Raw genomic sequence first — 22432 nt, forward strand, 5'->3', positions numbered from 1 at the left:
ATACATAGCTACATTAAACAAAGGTCTAGCCATTTTTCTCCTAAACAAAAATTAACCTCGATACAAATTAAGATGATATGATTCTAGTTAGGTTAACAACACCAATTAGGCTAATGCATTTCTAAAGCTCCCAGAGTTTGTGGAATTCAAGAAGGCGGAAGATCAGCCACTACAAAGCAGCGTACCTTCTCCAGCTATGTTTTGCTTTGCTGGCTCTCACGCCTCCAGCATTAACCTGCCTACAGCAGCTGAAGCTGTGCCCCCTGCCATGGGGCTCACAAACTGCTCTTCCCCAAAATACTTTAGGAGCAGGGTTTCCTCTGTTGGCGTGAGCAAAATACCTGCAGGGATGGAGGAACCCTGGCCGTATAAAGGGAAGGTAAGAATTTAGCCCTGTTAGCTCACTGCTGTGATCAAGGTGAAGAGCTGATTTTGCCGTGTCAATCTTAACATTTCCTTGGTCTTCTCAGTTATTTGCAGGCATTTGCTCTTGATGTTTCTGAGGCTGACCTCCCCTCCTGCCTCCCATCCCTGAGAGCTGCCTGGCCGGCTCCAGCACCTCCCCAACCCACCACGACACCTCTGCAGCGACGGACTGAACGGGGGTGAAATCCCTTCTTTACCAAGACAGGCACCTGGCAGTTGAACCATGAGGAAACTTTTCTCTGTAAGTGTTTAACATGGTAGCAATGTTACTCAGTTACACCAAATATTTTATTCCTGTACAACTAGCATAAGAAATCAGCATAGTTCACAGGGTGCAAATACTGGGGGGCAATGGGATCCCATGGGTGCGTTCAGGATGAGCCTATACATGCCTATATTGGCCTGTACACGCCTCTGGAAGGCAGATTGTCCTCCCTATATGTTGTCATTTCTGCTAGTGGGATCAGAAATCAATCCTGGTAGTGAAGTTCATGGCTCTGAACTGCCAATGTTAAACCAGTAGCCCCACTGCAGACAGTGAGCATACAGCAGTGTAAAATAGGACAGCAAACAGACTGGGGGCAACTCCCTCTCTCCCCTGATCTTTTTCCCTGACTTCTTGAGTTACTGTAGCATCGCTTTCTCTTCCCACCTGTGCTGTCAGATCCTCTTCTTACCCCAACTTGCCTTTCAAACTTGCAGAGCTGAGCAGACCACAAGATGGCAAGGCTGTACCGAACATGCCCGGGACAAGTGCTGCGGATGCAACAGGTGTTTATTGGCCAATTTGATGTTTGCCACCTGCTTCAATAGATGCTGAATTTTATTTTTATACATAGCTTCCAGCAAAACAGATGTCCCCAGTATCCTGCCTGATGTGAACACTGGGTTCTGGAGCATTTAGACATGATCCCTTTGCAGCACCAGGAAGGGGTATATGATTCTTATGAGTCCTCTGGAGCCTTTCAGTATGCCCAGATCCATATGTAAATATAGCTTGAGATGAGATTTATATTCAGATATTTCCCGGTGAAGCCGGCAAACACTCCAGGCATGTTACAAATGCTACGACAACCCAACCAAGCCTTGTAATTTAATTTAACTGCCTCTTTTGGGGTATGTGTCATGCATTCAGAATTAGAGAACTGAATTCCCAATCAAATGTTCTTTGGATATAACAACACAGTGAAAAGCATGGAAGTGCCTTAAAATAGCTTACTAACAACCACATGGAACCTATTCTTTTGGCAAAAGGAGGAGGCAATTTATAGGTCTGGACTTACTGCTCATAAATAAGTACATGTTCTTTTTTCTTTGCATTGGCATGGTTTTGGCTTTTCAGATTTTCTGTGCACTTTATAAATTCTCATATAACTATTCAGACAGTAGATGGGAATGCACAGGCATTTGACGAGGGGGAGGGCATGAATTTATCCCATTTGAACTGTCTGAAACAAGTTCTCTATTAACATTGCAATGAAATTCCTCCTGGGCTGGTTATTCTAAGTTTTCCTGCCGTGCCTATTCTGCTTGAAAACCCTGAGACCAAACAAGCTACTTGGTTTACTGAGCACGTTCTAAATATTATTTTCCTTAAGAGGAGTGGCAGCAAGTGAATTTAAGCAAACAGCAATTGCAGTTTGTTGCCTCCACATTTTGTGATGTTTGTTAGCATCAAAACGTCACATGCCTTTCTTGAGGTAGGTAAATAGGAGCTTGATTCTGGAGCAGGGGAAAGACAGGCAGAACACCAGAAACAGTCTGGTGATTAAATGCAGCTGTCTCAGTACAGGACACCATACAGCAGTGCCTGAGCTAAGTACTGATAAAAACTGATTTAAGAGAGATTTTTTCCTATGTAGAAAGTGATTTTGCTGTGATGGTCTTCTGAATGAGGACTAGTGAAACTGGAAAAGAGTTGTTTTTTCAAAAGTCAAGATAAATATGATTAACAATACTGCTTGTAACCAGCAGATTTGGTTTGTCCTCCCTTTTACATACGCCCAAGGAAAGAAATTATTTTAAAAACTAAGACTAACTGGTAATATTCTCCCTACCAGCCTCCTCCTCCACTACATCTCCGGATATAGCACCATTAGTTTGAGATTTTTATGACTCTCAAGGGAAACGCGGAACATTCCTGAAACTGAAGTAGCATTTTGGAATCCCTGAGCTGGAGTTCAGATAGCGTGGTCTCTCTCAAGGATAAATCATGGGAGCTGCCAACATATGGGATATTTGGTTTAAGAGGCATGGGGCCAATAAACTTCGATACTGTTACTTGATTCTCTAATAAATAGCAAATGTTTCATCTCAAGCTAGCTCAGTGTGATTTCCAGTAGCAACGTGATGATAAAGAGGTGTCACAACTAAGGATAGGTAGTGTTAATAAAAACCTAACATCATGAGCTAGCTTTTGCTGCCAGCTGCTTCTGTCTCAGCAGCTGTAATGAGGAAAAAACTACCAGTGAGGGAGCAGACAGCAGCTCTTCAGCTTTGTGTCAACACCAAACAACACAGTGCGATCGTGAATTTTATTAAAATGGCTATATAATTGTAAAAAAAGCCAACCAACCAGTGAAACAAAAGAGCCTGGTATAGCAAAGCCTTAGCTGGCCTGAAATATTGCAGTGGATTTCATTTCGTCCAAGTGGAATTTCTCCAGCTTTCGACTCTGTGGAGTCGGTCTGTTATGGTTAAAAACTCACGAGTATTTGAAATGTAGTTATCGGAAGGGAGATGCTGCTCTAGCTAGGGAATGTGTTGCTGGGTTCATTCACTCCTCTTATTTATCATTACTGCGTAGGTTAACATGAAAACTGGACAGAAGGTGGGTTCAGCATTCAGCAGCATGGGTTGGGTTGTTATTTCCTAGCTGTCAGCTACCCTTTCCACCATAAGGGTTGTCATCTATAACATGGTGATGTCCTGTCATCTATAACTAGATGTTTCCCTGGCCAACCCTGTTTTTATTGTGAGCTTAAGGCTGTATAACTGATGAAAAGTTGGGATTCGGAGGTTTTAGATCCTACTATTGGCATTACATACTGATATTCAGTAACGATATGGAGTCAGGTAGTGGTTGCTCTGTGTTATTGTTATTAAAATGTTGTCTGTGCTAAGCAAGCCTCAGGCTTCCACAGATCCTTGAAGCAGGATAGTATTAATGGGGATTTCAGCTCAGATTAATTAATTCTACCAAAAAGGGGAGCACATTAGTTTGGTGGAGGTGCCATGTGTCTGCACTCCACCGCTGGAAAAAGTGCCCCATAAAAATCCTGTCTCCTTGGTCAGAGGTGGACTTGTCATTTGGTAAGAAGCAGCGTGCAGCTGCAGAGCCCTGGTCTCCACACCCTTGGGCAGCTCAACCAGTAGTGATCACCAGGATCAGCTGCTAAAAAGAGAATCAGGTGTGTGTTAGGGGGAAGGGGTGAAAAAAGCAGAGCCAGGCACACGTGTGAGTGTGTGAATGTCCATAGCAAGGAAATGAGCAACAAATGGGCTGTTTAATGAAGCCCTCTAACACTTTCTTCCCTTTGCTCTTCAATAGGTACACCAAGGTCTGAAGGAACAAGTTGAGGATCTACAAAATCAGGTATGTGCACTTTCTTTTGGTAAACAAGTTAAGGGCAGGTTTTCCTGTTTGAGAAGGAAGGCATCTTATGCAGAGTTTAAGTTTCTAAAATAAACCTTTAGATTAGCTGATAACTCTCGACTTCTTGCAGGCTATTTTGTCCTTTTTAGCCTTTAGCCAGCAGATCTATGGAGGGGAAATTAACTGGTATCCCAACATAGCATAAGGAAACTTAAATGCTATCTTGTCACTACTAATAATGTCACAGGGCTTTATTGTTGTGTTGCGTTATCAGCCAAGTGGGGAATAAAACACGTAGGTCTGGGGAGTCATTCACTTGTGCTAACTTATTATTTGCTGGGTTAAACTGTGATCAGTTTTATACCAAATGAAGTTAGCTGTGACCAAAACCTCAAGGCTTTGTCCAGAAAGTGATGTTATACCCTATATGAAGAAAAGGATGTGTGTATACTGATCGGTAACAGAACACCCTCAGTTCAGCATTATAACAAAAGGGCTTTGTTTGACTCTCTCACTGTTCTTGGATCTGTAAAAGTTCACCCGCATTTCCTGCTAATTCTTCTAAAAACCAGTATTACTTCTCTGCATCCAGGGATTGCTCCTGAGAGCAAAGGAACGACTTCCAGGCTGTGGTGCTGATGACTTCTGTGAGGTTTGGTTTGCATCAACTGGATCTTACTGTGTTCAAGACAAGGAGACAAAGGTGGTGGTCTGGTGAGCTGTCCTGCTGGGAATACTGGGACTCCGTGGTGACTGACTGCTCAATGTGGTAAGGAATGCTGGATCTGCTCCAATATATATTTTTAATTGGGTTGAAGGGAAACAAGATCAGCCCTTCACTTTTTTCAAATATGGGAGGCATTCATTTTTTACTTCCCCTCCACTTTTGTGCCAAAATGCCAGGAAGAAAATGCAAAACAAAAAGAAAACATACCCAGAAAGCTTCTATCCATCATGAGCTGTGTTTTCTTGAAAACAGAACAGCACTTCAGTTATAACAAACCATAAAATCTAAAAGATGTGTTCTGGTGTGGAAGTGTGTTTGGGTACAATCCTCAGCTGAAATTTAATCCCGCTCCTTATTTGTTATGTCTCTTCTGTTGTGTACAAGCTAAGGTCCTGATTTCAGTTAAACTCTTAGAAATGTTTATGCAGAATTTATTACCCTTCTCTCTGATGCATTTTCTGCATGTTCTCCTTGCTTTGGGAGATAGACTGTGAGATTAACAGGGCCACTTCTAATTGTATCTGGGGATCTGTCCCTTACAGAGCTAATCATTACAGTGATAAGCTAAGCCAGCAGTGACAGATCACTGTTAGCCTTGTCCATATAGGTGCTCCAAATGTATTTGCTTCACACAAATGTCTCCTGGCCAAGTCTGGAGAACAGCGTTATCTCAGGGAGAGAGCAGCCATTCTCCAAAGCTACTCAGTCAATTCTGCAGCTTTCTGATAACGATCAGCAGCTGGAAATTGCATTATGTGAGCTGGTGGATTAACGAATACCCGTTTGGCTCACTTACACTTTAATGAACAGCAAAAGGTTCCTTTAAAACCTGATAGCATTAGGCCAAAACAATGTGTAAGAAAAAACCTGGATGTTTTCTTGCTCTTGCTTCTCCTGAGATTGCCAGCACAACGTGTCACTTACCATTGTAAAAGTGTTTGAACCCCAATAAAGCTGTTGACTGCTTTGACCTTTGCCTGCAGCTAGATAACAGGACAAAAGCTGCAGCACTAAGATTTTTCTCCTGCAGCAGACGATGATTATAACTGTAGTAAAATTTCCCACTGGGTCTGCATCTTTATGAAAAAGACCCAGTCATTCTGGAGAGTATTAGCAGAATTTCTCTGGAAGATGAAGCAGCCCCCTGGCCTCACGGGTCCATGGGTTATTAAATCCTGCATTCAGACTGAATATACATTAAGTATAGTTTAACTTAATCTATTTCATAAACTTTAGCTTAACATAATTTCAAAGTCAGTCCATAGTAGTCTCAGAAAGGGCCTTGGGCTGAATTTCCTGGCAGTGAAGTAGCTGTGCTGGCCCATGGTCAGGATTTGAGTGAAAGCTGTTCTTTTTCCCTTCACATTGAGGACAGGTGGAAGTAGCAGCCTCGCGGCTCTTTCTCACTGTGCCATTAGTGCTGTCCTACTGCAGGGTTTTGGTCCTTATGAAAAAGGATGCAATGGGGGCAGTTTATTGATGGAACTGAGCGGACAGAAGCTGCTGAGAATCTAGCACGGACGTCCGAGGAACCGGAAAGGGGTAGGAAGTTTATCCCAGAAAAAGCACTGGCAGCATTTGCCGAATTCATGTAGCTGTAAAGAAAGGAAACAAATGCACCAACAGGTTTTATTTTTTTTCCTGACATACGTCAGCTTTTCAAAATCATTGATGGTATTTTATGAGGCTCAGCATTCCTGGGACAGTTGGGATATGTCACATCCATTGCACAGAGGGGAATTTAAACGCAGTGCAAGTGCTCAGACGTGCTGAAGGTCAGAAAATCATGACCAAGTTAGGAAAATAAAATCCTCATCCAGTATGTCAGAAAATGTAATTCCTTCCTGTCCTCACCTGGCAGGTTTGCTGCCAGGTTCACGGCAAGGACACGCGTTCTGTAACAGAGGAGGAGCTGCAACTAAGAAAGATTGACGTAGTCCTACGTAGTCTTATCTGAATTTATTTTATATGTACAAAAATATACACATTTCCTACAAAATTTTCCTACTGTTGACTAAAAATAACTTCCTTTATCTGGCAGTAAAGGTACTGATCACAAAAGCATTCTGACGCTGTAAGCTGTTATTTATAGCTGCGATATCTTCACATCCATCCATAAATTTAAATGGGAATTCTGTAGAGCAATGTCTGCATCATTCAAGGGCCAAAATTTGGTCCTCAGTGAAGCTGAGGCTCTCCTACAATACAAAGTAATACAGGGCAAACGTTTATCCTGTGCCAGAGGAAGAACAGATCTGTAAAAGAAGCAGAAGAGCAATGGTTGTTGTTTTTTCCTCTTGCAGTTTTTCTCCTTAGTTTTCCTGAGACCTAGGGTGAAATTTTCAAGGGTTTCACCAGTGACAACTGCAGGCAGGGCTTTCAAAGTTCTTAGTGTATCAGCTGTTTTGGAAATCTCTTTCCTTCTCTGTTTTCCCTTTATAAATCATGGAAAATAGTCATTCAGCACTGTCTTTCCCAAAGAGGATTTACATTCTTGGGTTGACAGAGATTGTTCTGTTAGTGTTTGTTTATAAGGGATACAGCAAAATGGACTGGATTTCATCTGGGACCTGATGTTTTACTGTAAGCAAACTGAATAAGCATGGTAAGGACCAGTCTCCTTTCAAATTGTTTGGGAACTCTGACTTTTTACAGAAGAAACACAAGTGTGATTCCTTTATTTTCCGTGTACCTCACTCCCACTATAACCACTGAGATCAACAGAATCAGGAAGACTCTACCTGGTCCACCTGATCCTCTACTTGAGGGATTTGTGGTAAGGGAAAGGTCACATATAAATATTTAAATGTAAGAAAGAAAACCAGGCAAACAAACCTGTAGCTCACATGTCACAAAGTGCACATTTCCCCCCCAATAATTTATTTGTTCACTGAGCAATATTTCATATACATTCAATTTTGTTCAAGGAAATGACCAGTATGACTGTTCAAACATGTTGCATAATAAACAGGCCTATAAAAACAGCATATAGAAAATTCAATGACATCAGAATACCAGAAAATGCAGTGCCCATTTCAAGAAATGTCTTTGGAAACCATTGGCAGCCAAATTTGTTCAACATGCAGGCAAAATGCTGCTGCAGACAGAGGAGAAATAAAACATTTTTTCTGCAACCAAAGGCTGGCTAAGCAAAAACCAACAAACAAAATAAAACCACACCAGCTTGCATACAACTCCCATAGTTGTAACATAAGTACAATCAGGTATTTAACATTATTCAGCAAAGGTATTGTGCCACAAAACAATGATGCTGCGATAATTAGCTGAGTGGAATTGCTGTCTAAGTGGAAATCTGCTGAAATGCAGGCTGTATTTTTTTTTTTCTTCAGAAAAATGACCAAGTTTTGACAGTAGAAATGCAGATCGATACAGGAAGGTCTTGTCATTTAGTCTGACACGTGGAAAATCAGTTTTGCGTTTTGGTGTAAACACTTGGGCATTTTGACTCTGAAAAAGATCCAAAGGTATCGTGATGCTAAAGGAGAGGAATTTTTCAGGCTGGATTTAAGCTCAGCTTAACAGATAGCAATCTACATTAACCGGCCCTTTGAGCATGTCGTGGAACTAAAAAAACACATTATTTCTTATATTTGCTCACAATACATGGCTCTCCTCTTTAGCAATTCATTTCCCCTTAGCTCATGCTTGCTACTTTTCTCCTTCTCTGCCAGTATGAGAAATATGCAGCATGTTCTGCGTAGAAGGCCTGACATTTTACTTGAATCCCGAATACAAATGCTTAATCTCCTCCTGGGAAATAAGTGATTCAATTACGTTTATCAAGCTGTGTGGAAGATCTTACTTTAATGCATCAGAAACTCTCTTGCAGTGCCTCGATTTTCATAATACTGTCGTGCATTAAACAATCTGCTCGTGAGTGCCTTCAAGATGTAGGTGGTTGTGTTTCTTGATAGGGAAGGTTTAGTTTGGTGCAGCGATAGGAAAAGACAGGATTAGTCTGGTCAAAGGGTCTGCCCTTCTCCCTGTCATCTCGCTGTAATTAGGCAAGAAGCAGAGTAAATACCGGATGGGTTCATTCATAAAAGCGTTAGCTGGCTCCTGGGCTTCTTGGGAAACAACTTGAGGGCTGATATGGTGGTGAGAATAACGAGCTCCGAGCAGAAGGATGACTGGAAGTAGGCATGAGGAATGCAGATAGAGAGCAGGGAGCGCAAAGCCATCTCCTTCCAGCAGCTCTCTCAGGAGCTCTGGGGGGCCTTTTGCTTCTAGCAAACAACGACACTGCCTGGGGAGGTCCCAGATAGGCCTGGAGCTTCGCGCAGTGTCTCGCAGACTGGCTTGGCTTTGCTTTTTGGCACTGTTGATGGCAGCAATCATCCCGAAATAACTGGTGCCAACAGCCCGTCCTATTGAGTTGGTTTTCAGCGTTGTTTTACTTATCCAACCAATACTAAGACAGGAAGGAGGGTAAAGGCACCTCTGAATAGGATACTGAGTTAATTACCAAGCGTGGATTCAGTATGGGATGCCTGAAATCTTCCTTAAGGAATCACTGAGTCACTCTACCTCAGTAGCTTTATCTTACATGGGAGTTCTTAAAAATCCATTCAGACATCAACATTATTTAACGTGAGACTAACAGGCATGCCTAGGAAAAGCTGACTTCCACTTCAGTATAGCAATAAGAGCTTTTTTAACTGACTTCAATTGCTTTAAGGTACTACAGCCCCTGTTACCTTTCAGAAAATTGAAGTCAAGAAGGGGAATTTTGCAGGACTGAAGAAGCTTTGTGAATCTGTTTGCTGAATCTGAGTAGAAGAGCAAGAGATATTCCAATCTCTTTTCAATGCTGTGGCTTTTCAAGGCATTAAAGCCTGGCAAAGGGAAATATTTCTTTATATGATGTATAATTTATCCTTGGTCTTGGCAGTGTAGAAATCATAAAAAAGAGGAGACTTTTGGATAATGGGCAAACTTTACTGTATTTGGGACCTGGATAAGCTGAAGGAGTATGCGAAGCCTCAAAACCATAATACAGTAAGTCTAAATGAACACTGACTGTGGAAGCTGTATATACAATATACACAGTGTATATTGTATATAACCCTCAAAGATGGATGTATATAACCCTCAAAGATTTCCATCAGGACACGTCAATTAACCGGTCAGTGTGGTTCAGTGGATGTGACGGAAGGAGAATCATGACACTCCAGTGATCTGACCAACTTGCCCTTGTTTTCTAAACTCCCTGACTCTCTTCTGTTATGTATTCCTAGAGTAACCCACCCAATGGAGTCCTGATCGTAGAGAAATTTTACCTATGATGATAGGTGGCAAGCCAGCGGGGAATCTCTTGTGCTGCTAGTGCTTTTTATACAGACCAACCTTCAGACTCTGGGGCTGTAGCTCTTCTACCAGTGCCAAGTTCACTTTAAATAACAGAAAAAATCTGTGCTGTTTAAATATGCACTTATTTTCCCCCTCTAGAACTCCTTCTACAGCTATTGAAACTTGTCAGTCCAAATGTCCATCAAGATGACAAGTGCCTATGACCTTACTTGTGGGGAGGGAACCGGGCGGTTTTCATGCGGGAATTCTCGGAGTGACCCAGACAAATCGTGTGTTTGTTTTTGCTGGCAGATGTGACAGCAGCAGAGGTGTGGCTAGACCAGGCTTGCCTGATGCGGAGGTCCGAGCGCTTTCCAGTGTCACTGGACAAAAAGAGGTTCTTTACTGCGTTTGATGACAGACAAAAAGGGTAAAGATTGAGACCAAGACTTCATTATTCTAACCTCTGCCTCTCCGAGGCAGGAGCTCTGCTCCTGTCCCTGAAACCAGGCAGTGCCACCAGCACGCTGACTTCTGTAGTAGCAATATAATTTGAATCTGAAGTGAGCGTAAAGAAGTGCTCCACAATTAAAGGAGGAAGCCGTTTGTTCTAACCCATGGGTAGCTCCACAACAACCCTTTGCCTGACACCACGAAACCTCAGCAAATCTAAAATTACTGGAGAGCTGCTATGTAAAGTGCTCCAGAGGAGAGATGGCACAAGTGACCTTGTTGGTCCAAGCTATAAAATAGGTATACAGACGGGGTTAGACAGCAAGTGGCTGCAGTGGGGATACTAAATCCTCCTCTCTTTGCTCAATTTAATGGGTGTTTTCAAATGTTTCAGAGTTCAGGTTTTCTTCAAATAAGTGTCCCACGTATTTGAACCCCGTGAGACTGAAAACCTTGGCTACGAGTCTCATGTGACTTTCTTATGAGATTTCCAGCTTTTCTGCTTCTGGTCTTGGCTTGAAATACCATGAGAATATTTTTTTGTGGTATTTCAACACTCCTGGTTTCAAATCCTAGTCTTTATTGAAAAACCTGAAGAAAAGTTTGAAGGGTGGGGTGGGTTTCTTGTTTAAAATAAAAATAGGATAATGCCACAGGCTTGCTGTCTGTGAATACCTGTTTTTGGAAATAAATAAAGCTTTGAGTCTAGGGATTGGATTTGAAGTCTTCTCTAATTTTAACCTGTTTGGGACATTCTGTAGCTTTCTTACCCAGCATTCATACGAGAGAACAAACACATTTGCTTAAGTCAATCTGCTGAGCTAGATAGTTCATTCGTCCAAGTAGAAGTGCTGGAAGGTGCCATTTACTGGCACACCAAACACAGCAAAACCTTAATGGGCTGAAAAACACTGTGCTTCCAAACTCAAGTCTCTTCTCCACGTCTGCAGGACCACTGCAGGCTGGGCTGGGGGATATTAGCTTCATGTTCCCTGTGCGCTCATTACTTTGAAGGCTTGGGGAAGAAAGTCCTCTGCCTGATGTGACTTATTAGCACCTGAAAACACCTATGAGATGTGTATCTGAGGCAGCGAGTGGTGCAAGGAAAATGGACAGGCAGATATGGGACCTTCGTAGGTTTTCTATTGTGTAATAGTATCACACAATTTTAATGCATTGAGAACAGGGCCAAATGAAGGGGAAAACTCACTAGCTTGCCCTGTGTCTGTGAGCTGGTTACTTAAAACCAGTCTAAGGTCCATCTACGCTGTTCTTTCACCTTGAGCTCAACGTTTATTTATGACGGGGATGCGTTGTTAGCATCCTGGCCATGTAAAACAGGCTCTGTATTGATAAGAAGTGCATTTAGGCTCTGAGGTGGCTTCCTGCTTCCAAGATTGTGCAAAGCAACAGTATTACAAGACTCTAAGAGTTGGATTTTACTTTTTGCAAATTTTCTGGTAGTGTTCTAGCTGCAAACGTGATTGCAGGAGGAAAGAAACCTCATTTGTGCATAAATAAAACACGCAGAAGTCTGAAATTCTGTTGATGCTGGAGACTTACTATTGAGTGAGAGATGAATAAACAATGATTCCTCATCAATATGACTGAGGTGTCCTTCCAAGGTCCTATCCTGTAAAAGTTAAATTATCTGAAGCCCCTTTCCTTTCCAAGCTAGTAGATATGCAGCACGGTGCAGGATCCGAGACATGAGTAAAAGCTTGTGTCTTGTTTCAAGGAAACTGCATTCTTACTTGGCAGGCTCAGGAGGAGTTATGTCAAGAGCTGCTTATTTCTAATATTGTACAGAGAATTCCTCCCCCTATTTCTTCCAGATGCTGAGCGGCTTATTTATTTATTTATTTGGATTAGTTGTATTAAAATATAACATCCTTCCAAATGCTTTTCTCCCAAATTCCCAAAGGAAGGCCCTTTCTCATGAGGATGTACATCCTTAAGTCATTTAATGAGCTTAACTCCCACTGCTCTGAACAGGGATCAAGTTCCTGACTTCAGGGTACCAGGGTCTCTTGGAAGGCTTAGGGCAGTTTGCACTGGAGGAGTCAGAAGAGGAATGTGGCGTGACACTGGGCAAGGAGACAGCAAAGCATCAGCTCTTATCCAGCGATGGTGGCACTGCGGTACCCTGGGATCTGACTAGCGCAAGCACCTGGGCAAGGAGTTTTTGAGTTTTTAAGCAGTCCCCTGCTGGACTTGGATCAAGGAGAACAAATGGATTAGTGGAAGTGACCTCCTCAAGCGTTATTTGATGATGCCTTGCCTAGTTTTGAATTTTATCAGACCCACATCAAAGCACAGACACCCTCCAAAGAAACTTAGGACGCATGCAAATTTTCATTTGGATTTGGTTGGGGATTTCAGGGGGTTGTACAAAAAAGAAAAGTTCCGGCTTGTCTCTGAAGCTAGGTGGGGTGCAGCCACTTGGACTCAGTTTCTCTTGGCAGTGGAATTTACCGAAATCCACAGCACCACGGGAAACTTCGAGCGACTCCAAGCAGGGCAAGAGCCGAGAGAGTTTTGCTGTGCCCTGTGATTTGATGTTGCTGCCTTTCCAGACAGGTGGAGGCCCAGCAGCCTTGTGGCCACTGCAGAACACCAGATCCCCACCTGGCACAGCTCAGGGATGAGGACCACAGCGGCTGGCCAGCTGAAGGTGTAATCCAAAGAGCTGCCTGGCCTCTTCAGCAAGGGGTGTAGGACCTCGCCAAACCGGGACCTGGAGATGAACAAAAGAGGCAAGACACGGTAGGAACGCATTCTTGTCCACAGTCCCTTAACAAAAAGTAAGCAGAGATCTGTAAACACTGTCCCAAGACCTGAGCCTCCCGACCTCAGTTCTCCTGGCTGTTAAATCAATGTTTATCTTTTTATTATTAAAAAGTCACAGAGGTGGCTCTAGACTCGGAGCTGTCTGAAAGCATTCATGCTGAAATGAGTATGGGAGCTTTGTAGTTTGCTCTTTCTCCATCCTTGCGCCTAAATCAGAGCAGTTGGCCTTTAAAACAAGGGAATAGTGTGAAAAATAAGGCCTTTAAATATCAGGCAAATCACTTGCAGGGGCCAGTCTTATGGAAGAGCATAGGGTGCTCACCATCCACTGAAGCCGTTCACTGTCTTTTAGGGCCTTTGGTCAGGCTCCCAGCACTAAGACACCACTCCTCAAAAGACTTGGCACTGTTTTACGGTACTCTATTCATTTCACCCAACCCCCTTCAGCTGTTATAGCCTCTACTTCTACTTCCCAGTGAAGAGAGCAACTTCCAATAGAAAGAGCAACCTCCCGTCAGCAGAACCACAAGTTTGCCAGCCTACGCTAGTAGGCACGTTCAGTCCTTTAGACATCCTCCCCGTTTTCGCTGAGGGAGATGGTATGGATTTTAATGGTTGGCACTTTACAATTTTCGTGGACCACGTTCCCTGAGGTGCCTGCACAGCAGCATTCCTGGAGGAAACCTTTGCTTTTCACTTTGGCAGCAGTGCAGCTGGACTTGTCCTTAGCAACTGCGTTTTTTGTAGGCATGCTTTGCACGGCAGAGAATATCTTCCATTCGCAGACCCCATCAGACTTGGAGATCTTATAGAAGGTTTCGCCCGAGCCGACAGGGATACGGACCACACCTTTGCTGCTTTCCATGCTTTGGCTAGCAGGATGGTTGAGGTTGAAACTTGGGGATTGCTTCTTTGCTGCATGCTTCCTTGGGAGGCACTGCGCTCTCAGGACGTTTTGGAACGCTTTCTTAAACTCTTGACTTGAGCACGGATAGATTATGGGGTTGATGCAGCTGTTTAAATATCCAAGCCAAAATGTTATTTTAAAAAGCGTGTCCGGGGGTTTGATTGCAGGAAAGAAAGAACCTAAAATGGAAAATATACAGAGTGTTAAGGCAGAGGCAGTGAGAAATTGCAGGTAACCAAAGAAACTTAAACACTGGAAAAAAAATAAATAAGATTCTGTTCTGTCTTGCAAAATTTATGACTCAAAGCCTAATTCCTGCAGGAACTAGTCTTTCAGAATGTATGATGTTGTGCAATTACATGGATGTTATATCAGAGATCAAGTCAATATTCAAGCCATCTACTTCATTAAACAAGCATTGTATTTACCCAGTTACAGCCAGAGAGGCAAGAGAACTGATACCAAGTGATAAAGGGAAGTTGCTTCCTCTAGGACTTTTAATTCAAGGTTAGTTAGCCAAACAACAACCATGACATGGAATTCATCAAAAGGGGTTTCAAAGGGCAAGAAAACCACACCATTTTAGAATCTGAGAAAGTGGATTACTGGGTTGACTACATTACAACTGAAAGCCTTAGAGAAGATAAAGTACTGGGTGCTCAATTTCCCTTGAAGCCTTTTGGGAAAAGGTAATCTACATTTTTCTTTCTCATGGTCGTGCATCTAAAATTCAGAGAAGTTAAAGGAAAGGTTCTTCTTATGTCAGTGAACACTGAAGAGGGTCTGAAACTGGAATATACTGGAAACTGGTATATACTTGCAAGCTCATCTCCCAGAGACCGTTCAAAGAGCAAGAACTTTGGTGGCTCCTTAGTAAGGAAAGTCCTGTGGGCCTTTTCATTCTATGGGAGGCAGGACAACATCCAAAAATATTAGAAATTGTTTGACAAAGGTTATTCAGCAAATCAGTGACAGTCATTGATGATGCACTTATTAGTCCTCACTGGCACAACAGTCAACTTCAAGTCACCATGCTGATTGAAATAGCATTACTAACAGCTTTTTTTTAAAGTAGATTACAATACATGAGTGATAATGTAGGATTTCATAATACAAGATATCTGCTGATTTAAAATCTTGGGAACATTTCCCCTAACGCCAAACATCTGATTTTTTGTTTAAATACAATTTGAGCATCTTACTGCTTCTATAAGCAAGTTCTTCACACTTAAGAGATTTCCTCCTGGAGAGATGTTACTGTAAAGCTATGGAGCCATATTTAGGATATCAAAGAGTTGACACTGCTGCTTACGGAGAATTGTTTAGAAATTTGTTGCTTTTCCTGAATGACACTGGAAACCAGCCATTGTAACAAGATCCTTTAATTCTCTCGTTGATATTTCTCTTTGCTTGGAAATAAAAGCAGTATTGTCTGAATGTGAATGAGACAGAAAACCAAACTCTGTGTGATGCTGGGGTGGGAAATAAGTGATAACAGCACTTCTAAGACACCAGTCTTGTCAAGTGGATCTAGAATGAGAAAAAGAGAGAAATATTTCCCATATGTTGTCGAGGGAAAGACCGTTACTTGCTTTCCTACATTAAAAAAAATAGTTCTGTCACTCCACTGTCAGTAATCTGGATAGCAGACCATGGGCATGGGAAGCAAAGTCATTTCCCAGAAAACATAATTGGCTTGTTTTGGCCTTTATAATCAGGTATGGAATAAATGGATCTTCTAACACTGACCTTCTCTTCCTGCTTCCCCCCAAAAAATTGTAAGCATGTGCATGCTGGAAGAAATGCTGGGGAAGATTTTATCTATACATTTGTCATCCTCTGCAGTTTACCTATTTTCTACAGGCAGCTCCTAAGCTCTACATGGATTGATCTGTTTCTTAGACCTCCACTGACTCTGGAAAAGCTAATAATGTAATCAGGGAGCCTCCTAATTAAATTCCGAGAGCTGCTGAACTTCGCTTTGAGTCTTTTGCTTCCCATCTTTGCCAAGCAAAGCTACAGCAAGTGCAGCAAAAGCTTTCAAGTGGAGAAAGCCGGAGAGGAATTCTCAGGGTGTTTTTTGCCTGTGTGAGAACGTATCAAAATATTGCCTGCACCAGAGACGCAAATAGTGCAGGGTGATTAATGGCGCGCTGCTTCTGCTGAGCATGGTCTGTACTGTGTGGAGCAATGCTGTCTGCCCGTGGCACCGGCTTGGAGCGGCACCGACGGCCCCGAGGACGCGCTGCTGTCATGAAGGTTATCGTGCCGCTTATCCCTGGCTTTGGAGCAGTCCCCCAAGACCCCAGCTGTCGGGCGCACGTCGGAGCAGCCGCTGCTTTGCAGGGAAGTGAGTCACAATACCCAAAGGCAACGCACAGAGTACCAGAGGAGCTTGCTCTTTGTATTCCAGCAGCTCAACCTCAGATTTCAGCTCCAGGTGCAACCTAGGCAGCCAACACGAGCTCGCAGCTGGCTAGTTACACCACTTTCACTATCAGTTTCAATGCTGGCAAGTGTTTTAAGACCAAAAAATGTTGTGCTAAAGACAGCAATTGCTATTTTGCAGTTTAGCATGAGCGAGCAGGCACGTCTCAGCAAATTACTGCTGCTTTCCTGTAATGAAAAACAACAAAATAAGCTTCTTGGAGAACTTTCTGGCTGAAGCCGCTGGCAGATGAAAAATACAAAAGGATTTGAAATGCCCAAATCCCGCTCGATCCTCGCTTTATTTCTTCATTTAGGTGCAGCATATCCACTGCTTCCCCATGTTGTGTCAAGGCAAAAGGTGAAACAAATCTAGGTTTAGGGAATCAGCAACATGAGGCTGAGTGTAAAAATGGGTAAACAATAACAATTCCTGTTTGCTGCAACTTCTGGCTCCCTTTAACTGGAATGCAAGTGCCTTGCCAAAGCCTGCTAAAAATAGTAAAGAGCCAGTGTCAGACTCTGTCTGTTGCTCCTTTTTTTTTTTTTTTTTTTGGGGGGGAGTAGAGGGAGATCTGCATGCTAATTTATTAATGTAACCATTTTTGGTTCATCAGTGTAGAGATTTGTTGCCTTGGAACAATGCGCTGTCAGAGAAAGGAAAAGAAACTGAAGTAGCTTTAAGAGCATACGAACTTTGCTAGGGTAGGTCCCATCACACGTTGTCGTTAACTCGTTCCTTCCAGAATGGATATGACTCAGGCTTGAGGACAGTAGCTTTTATCTTCCCTGCATTTGGTTGTGCTAGTCTGTGATGTTCTGTAAGTTTAGGCCAGCTAAAGCTCTGCCTACAGGCTTTGTTATAACTGCGTAATGTCCTGTAAATGAAATGGTCCTGATGCCAAGAGGAAGAAACATGGTCAGTAGAATCCTGAATCCTGGCGGAACTGGGGCTGGAGCTGATAGTCCCAATATGTAACCCAATACATAACAGAGCTAGATGTAAAATTAAAGTAGAGATACTATGGATCTTCTTTTTACTTATGCCAACAGCTTCGTCAACTTCCAGAGCCATATAAATCAAGGTCAGTTTGTCTAAACCTTGAGCTGCTGAGCTATTGTGTAGGGCAGAGAAATTATTTCACCTCCTGCATCTTCTGTACAGTGGGCCAAATCCTTCTGTGCTTTGCAGAACCGTAGCGAGGAGCTATGGGCACATTAGTATTTGTGTAGTGCCTTGACAGAAGTCCGGTGTCCTCTTCAAATGGCCCCAGAAAGCAGCGCAGGCACCTGGTTAGCTCTGTAGTTCAGAAACATTCCCTAGCTTATTTTGTTCCCTGCCAGAGTATCTGGCAAAAGGGGGAAAATACTGTATTCCCTGGGTCTTTGGGGACCATCACGCCTCCCACAGAATATTAGGAATGTGTTCTTTTCTTCCAGGAGTTTAAAATTCAGTAATGTTGCTGTCATGATTGATACCAGTGGTGGATGTATCTAGCAAGTCGGAGTAATTTCCAAACAGTGCTGCTGAGCCTGGTGATAAAGTATTTTGTTCAGTGTGCAGACATCTAACCAGGCAGTGGCCGGCAGTTCGAGTCAGACAAGGTCAAAGTAGAAATAAAGCATGGGTGGGTTTTTGTTTGTTTGTTTTAACAATGGCTGTGATTAACCATGAGAAAAAATAACAAAGCGGAGTGGTGAATTCTCTTTTTTTTTAAGGTATTCAGTATAAGGTTGTCTGTTTCCTATGTAGCAGTGAGGCACTACAGAGAAACTAGGTGAAAACCTTTGGTCTGTGACATATAGGGTGATGAAGTAGAAGACCTCATTTGCCTTTTGGCCTTTCCAACTCCTAAATATGGAGATATTGTACTGTAAAATGAACAAAACCAATCGAAGTCTGCTTATAGAAGCAATCACAGAGGCCGTTCCCTTCTGGGGGGCAGCTAGCTCCTCACGACCTCATTTCCTTGCACTCCTCCTGGCACGGGAGGGTGTTCATGTTGTGCTCCCAGGGACACCGTGCACGTGCAAGGGCTGGGCAAGGTGATCAGGGTCCCTGCAGGGTGAGGAAAGGCCAAGTGCTACGCAGTGATGCTCAGCTCTCTGGATCTTCACGGACAGAGGAAAACGTGCCCTGAGCAGTGTCTGAGCAAAGCTTTGTTGGCATGACTCATCCACCCTTGGGGTAAGTAGTTCAGAGACCTCGGCCATCCAAACCTTGGCCACTGAGTGGCTGCCAATTAGTGTCAGCTTGGATTTGGACACCTGCCTACCAATAGCCAGGGCTGAGAAAAAAGAATTATAATAGCATCCGATTCTCCAGAGCAAGCTTTCCTAATTGTCTCACTCTAGGCTGGTTGTAACCTTAGACTAATCAAGTGCTGCCACCCAGGTATCCTCCAGCAGAGGTGGGATGGCGAGCAGTGGTTGAGAATTGAAAAGATTTTTTTTAAAAAACTAATTCTTCACCCTGTTCACAGGCCTTAATGTCTTGCCTGGTTACACTGTCAGGGATGAACTAGTGAATAGTGGCAAAACCGAATACAGTTCAGAGCTTTCCTCTTCCATTGTCCCTCTACAGTTTGTGCTGGAAGAAAAGCAAAGAAAACTTCAACTGATCCTTTAATGCCTTTGACTTTAGATTGACTAAATGATGCTTGAATTCCTGCTTTGTTTTCAAAAGGTTGAGGATTTTCAAGTGTCACTAGCACAATGCAATTGTTTGTTAGATGAAAATTAAATAAAGCAGAATGTATTATTAGCCCCCTGAGATCATTTGCCATTAAGTATTTCATCACTCTCCCTGAAAATGTCAGGATTGCATTCCCTTCCCTCATCATTTATTTTCCTGTTTGTGAACTTAAGGTTTCTCCAGATCTGACAGAGAAGTTTTCCCTGCACCTCCCGGTGAGTAAGTGCCAATTCAGTCACAACGATGTAATTTGACTTTGTCGTTAGTCACAAGTTACAGAGCTGCTTGATTACAGGTTGTTTAAAAGCCAGTGCTGATGTCGGGCGTCATTTCACTGACGGACAGCACCGAGGGATTTAGAAGCTCCCAGACTTCAGAAATTTGCAGTGTTTACTATGTATTGTTTCCTTTGCACCACAGGAAGAAGATCCTACAGATTTTTATGACCTGTGGACCTCGTTGTGTTGTTAAAATCCAGCTCCATGGCTAAATCTTGCAGCTCTGTTTCAGTTCACTACTTTTTCTCCCTTTTTTGTTGCACGTCACAAATTTTGTGGTTGAGTCAAAGCACAGGAAAAGGCAGACGGGGTGGGATGGCTCCAATAGTGCTTGAAGGAGATCAGGGCTGTACCCAGGTGTGCTGAGGAACCAGCACAAACCTGCAAAATGGTCATGGCCTCATATTCAGAGCCTGCAGGGAGCAGCTGTGTGCGGTACCAGTGCTCATTGTGAGCAGGGAACCACCCAGTGCTGTTAGCGTTTGTGTTCTCAGGGCTTTAAGAGCCCAAAGGGATCAGGAAAAGTGCGCATTTTAAACCGAAAATCTAAGCACGTCTTGCCTCTGGCACCTGGGGAATATTCCTCTATAATCACGGCAAATTGAAAGTAAGGATAGCGGTGTGGTTTGCAGAGAGGCGAAGCTGAAACTCAGTTCCTAAAATCTGTCCTATTCCAGAGCAATTGCCCTAAAGACCCCGAGGATGAAGCACAGAAGAGCCCTGATATTCTCCCACGGACTGACTCTACCAGGGACTCTCTGGATCTCTCGTGAGTCTGCACTACTAATGTAGATAAATGTGTTTCATCGTGGGTTCCCAAGCTCAGTGCTAGCGTTGAACTTTATTCCATGAGACTGGCACTCTATACTGCGTCTCAGGTCAAACACAGACCACCCTATAGGAAGTATATTTATATATACATACGTATAAATATATATATGTATTGCTGCAGACACGTAGCAGCTGCACTCTGTACATATATGCTGTCCCAGCACGTCTCGCCCCGCAGCTCCCTTATGGAAAGTATCTTCTGTGGGAACAGAAATGGGATCAAAGAGCCCTTCAATAGTAGGAAACGCTTCTGGGTTTTGTATAATCAAATTAGTGGAAGAAATGCAGAACAGTGGTTAAGTATCGAGTAAGAAGAGACATGAGGAAGGGTAAGAGCCTGCATCTGTTAAGACTTACACGTTTACAGCCAGCATATCCCAGGACCTGCAATTTGGGGCTGATTCAGGGGGAAAACGAGAATGACATTGTGCTTAGACATCCCTGAGCTGCAATAAACAGCCATAGAAAGAGGAGCAAGAGGTTGTTCCTCTTCACAGACCTGAATTCAGATCTCCGGGGCATTCAGTGGAGTGTGGATGTTTCTCCAAAGGAGACAGATGGAACAGACAGAGAACAGGAATGGGTCAGTCTGGGAATGGTGCTCTGATTATTTGGATTTTTTCAGCCCTAATTTATGCTCTGTTTCATGTCGTACCCACTTAGGATGGATGATATTTCTGGCAAAGAGCAAACATCTCATCAAGCAACTATTTCCAGATTCACTGTGCGCAGATGCAGATTTAGAAAGCAGATAAAAAAAAGAAAAAACATGGGAAGGTAAACTGAGATTTTCTTACCTGTGTAAACTTAAATAATAACATTGTTTTACGAATCAGTCCAATTGCCAGTGAAATTCTGGCTCCCATGCTGTTACTGCAGTGGAATGGTTCTGGCTCTCATTGCTGACATTTTTACGACATTTGATATTCCTCCCAAAGTCCTAGCTCCCGGCATCATGCATTTACAATAAAACCTTAGCTTTCATTTAAAAGTTAAAAAAAAAATCTGATGGTTCAGGGGATAGTTTGAAAAGATTAGTCTATCTCAGCCTGTCTCATGATTTTGTCACTGTGTGACTGTTGGTTTTGATTTTGGAATCTTTGGGGTTAACAACACTGGAATTACACTTCTTAGCAAGAGCTGAGTATCTAGCCCTTGTGCATCCAAATTGAAGACAAAGCCTGAAATCTGCTGGGTGGGGTGGGAGAATTATTCATCACCTTTCAATCACTAACAGATTCTAAATGGCACCATGATGTTTCAGAGGAGAGTGAGTGAAAATTACATTCTTGGTTCATTTACTCCAGGAGCCTGAAGGTGGTGACTACAGCAAGCAAGAACATTTTGAAGACAAGGACAAGCCTTCCCCCTGACAGGTAGCTCATGCTGGAAAGCCATAGGTATGAATCACGAAACGTAGCACAACTCACTCCACATTCTTTCTCTTGTTTTCAGTTTCAATGGCTATTAATATTAGCAATTCTTTCTGCTCCTTTGCTGGATTATGAGTCAGTGGGACATAACATTTCAGGACGTGATAACAGCAGAGAACTGTTGGCCATGGGGATGTCAATGGTATTTTTGCCATTGGCTTCAGGGTGGCTGTTACCAACCTAGACCAACAAGGCCTTTGCAGTCCGTGTTTACAAAAAACACCCCTTGTGAGTAGACAAAAAACTTGCCTCTTGACTCTTCATGGCTTATTTTCTCCCTGTTCAATGACTTAACACACACGCTTACACACAGCCATGTTCCATGACTCAAAGAGTGCAAAACACCATTTTTCTCTCTAACCTGTGACTATCACTCCACAGAATAAGCTGGGGCTTTATTCCGTTTTTTTTTTTTCTCCCTTTATTTCTGTTTTCCTTTTTGTCGCCGAGGGAACACGCTGAAATGCTAATGAAGGGAATCTAGCTCTGAATATTCCCACCATGGCTGGAATTCAGCATTTTCTAATATAAAAACTATTGTTGTCTCAGCTTTTATTCAT

At 42.9% G+C, this 22432-nt stretch overlaps 1 protein-coding gene and 2 long non-coding RNA genes across 4 annotated transcripts in view; 2 read left to right on the forward strand and 1 right to left on the reverse strand.

Moving 5' to 3' along the window:
* Positions 1 to 14185, forward strand: LOC118256109 (uncharacterized). Of its 2 annotated transcripts, XR_004781143.1 has the most exons (7): positions 1 to 379; positions 471 to 667; positions 3977 to 4021; positions 4614 to 4790; positions 10371 to 10488; positions 13088 to 13277; positions 14049 to 14185. It is a non-coding gene; the product is annotated as an uncharacterized LOC118256109 (long non-coding RNA). The 2 variants fall into 2 exon arrangements; XR_007709181.1 differs by having other exon boundaries at positions 1 to 667.
* Positions 13273 to 22432, reverse strand: part of ADRA1A (adrenoceptor alpha 1A) — a 19265-nt gene continuing 10105 nt past the window's right edge. The window contains exon 3 of the mRNA XM_035562815.2: positions 13273 to 14387. Within this exon, the coding sequence (XP_035418708.1) occupies positions 13867 to 14387 (521 nt within the window). The 3' untranslated portion in view covers positions 13273 to 13866. The remainder of the gene's footprint in view (positions 14388 to 22432) is intronic.
* On the forward strand, positions 18658 to 21181 carry LOC118256110 (uncharacterized). Its single transcript, XR_004781144.1, has 4 exons — positions 18658 to 18823; positions 19504 to 19545; positions 20286 to 20377; positions 21103 to 21181. It is a non-coding gene; the product is annotated as an uncharacterized LOC118256110 (long non-coding RNA).

This window comes from Cygnus atratus, chromosome 27, assembly GCF_013377495.2.
Source record: "Cygnus atratus isolate AKBS03 ecotype Queensland, Australia chromosome 27, CAtr_DNAZoo_HiC_assembly, whole genome shotgun sequence".
In the NCBI taxonomy this organism is placed as follows: Eukaryota; Metazoa; Chordata; class Aves; order Anseriformes; family Anatidae; genus Cygnus; species Cygnus atratus.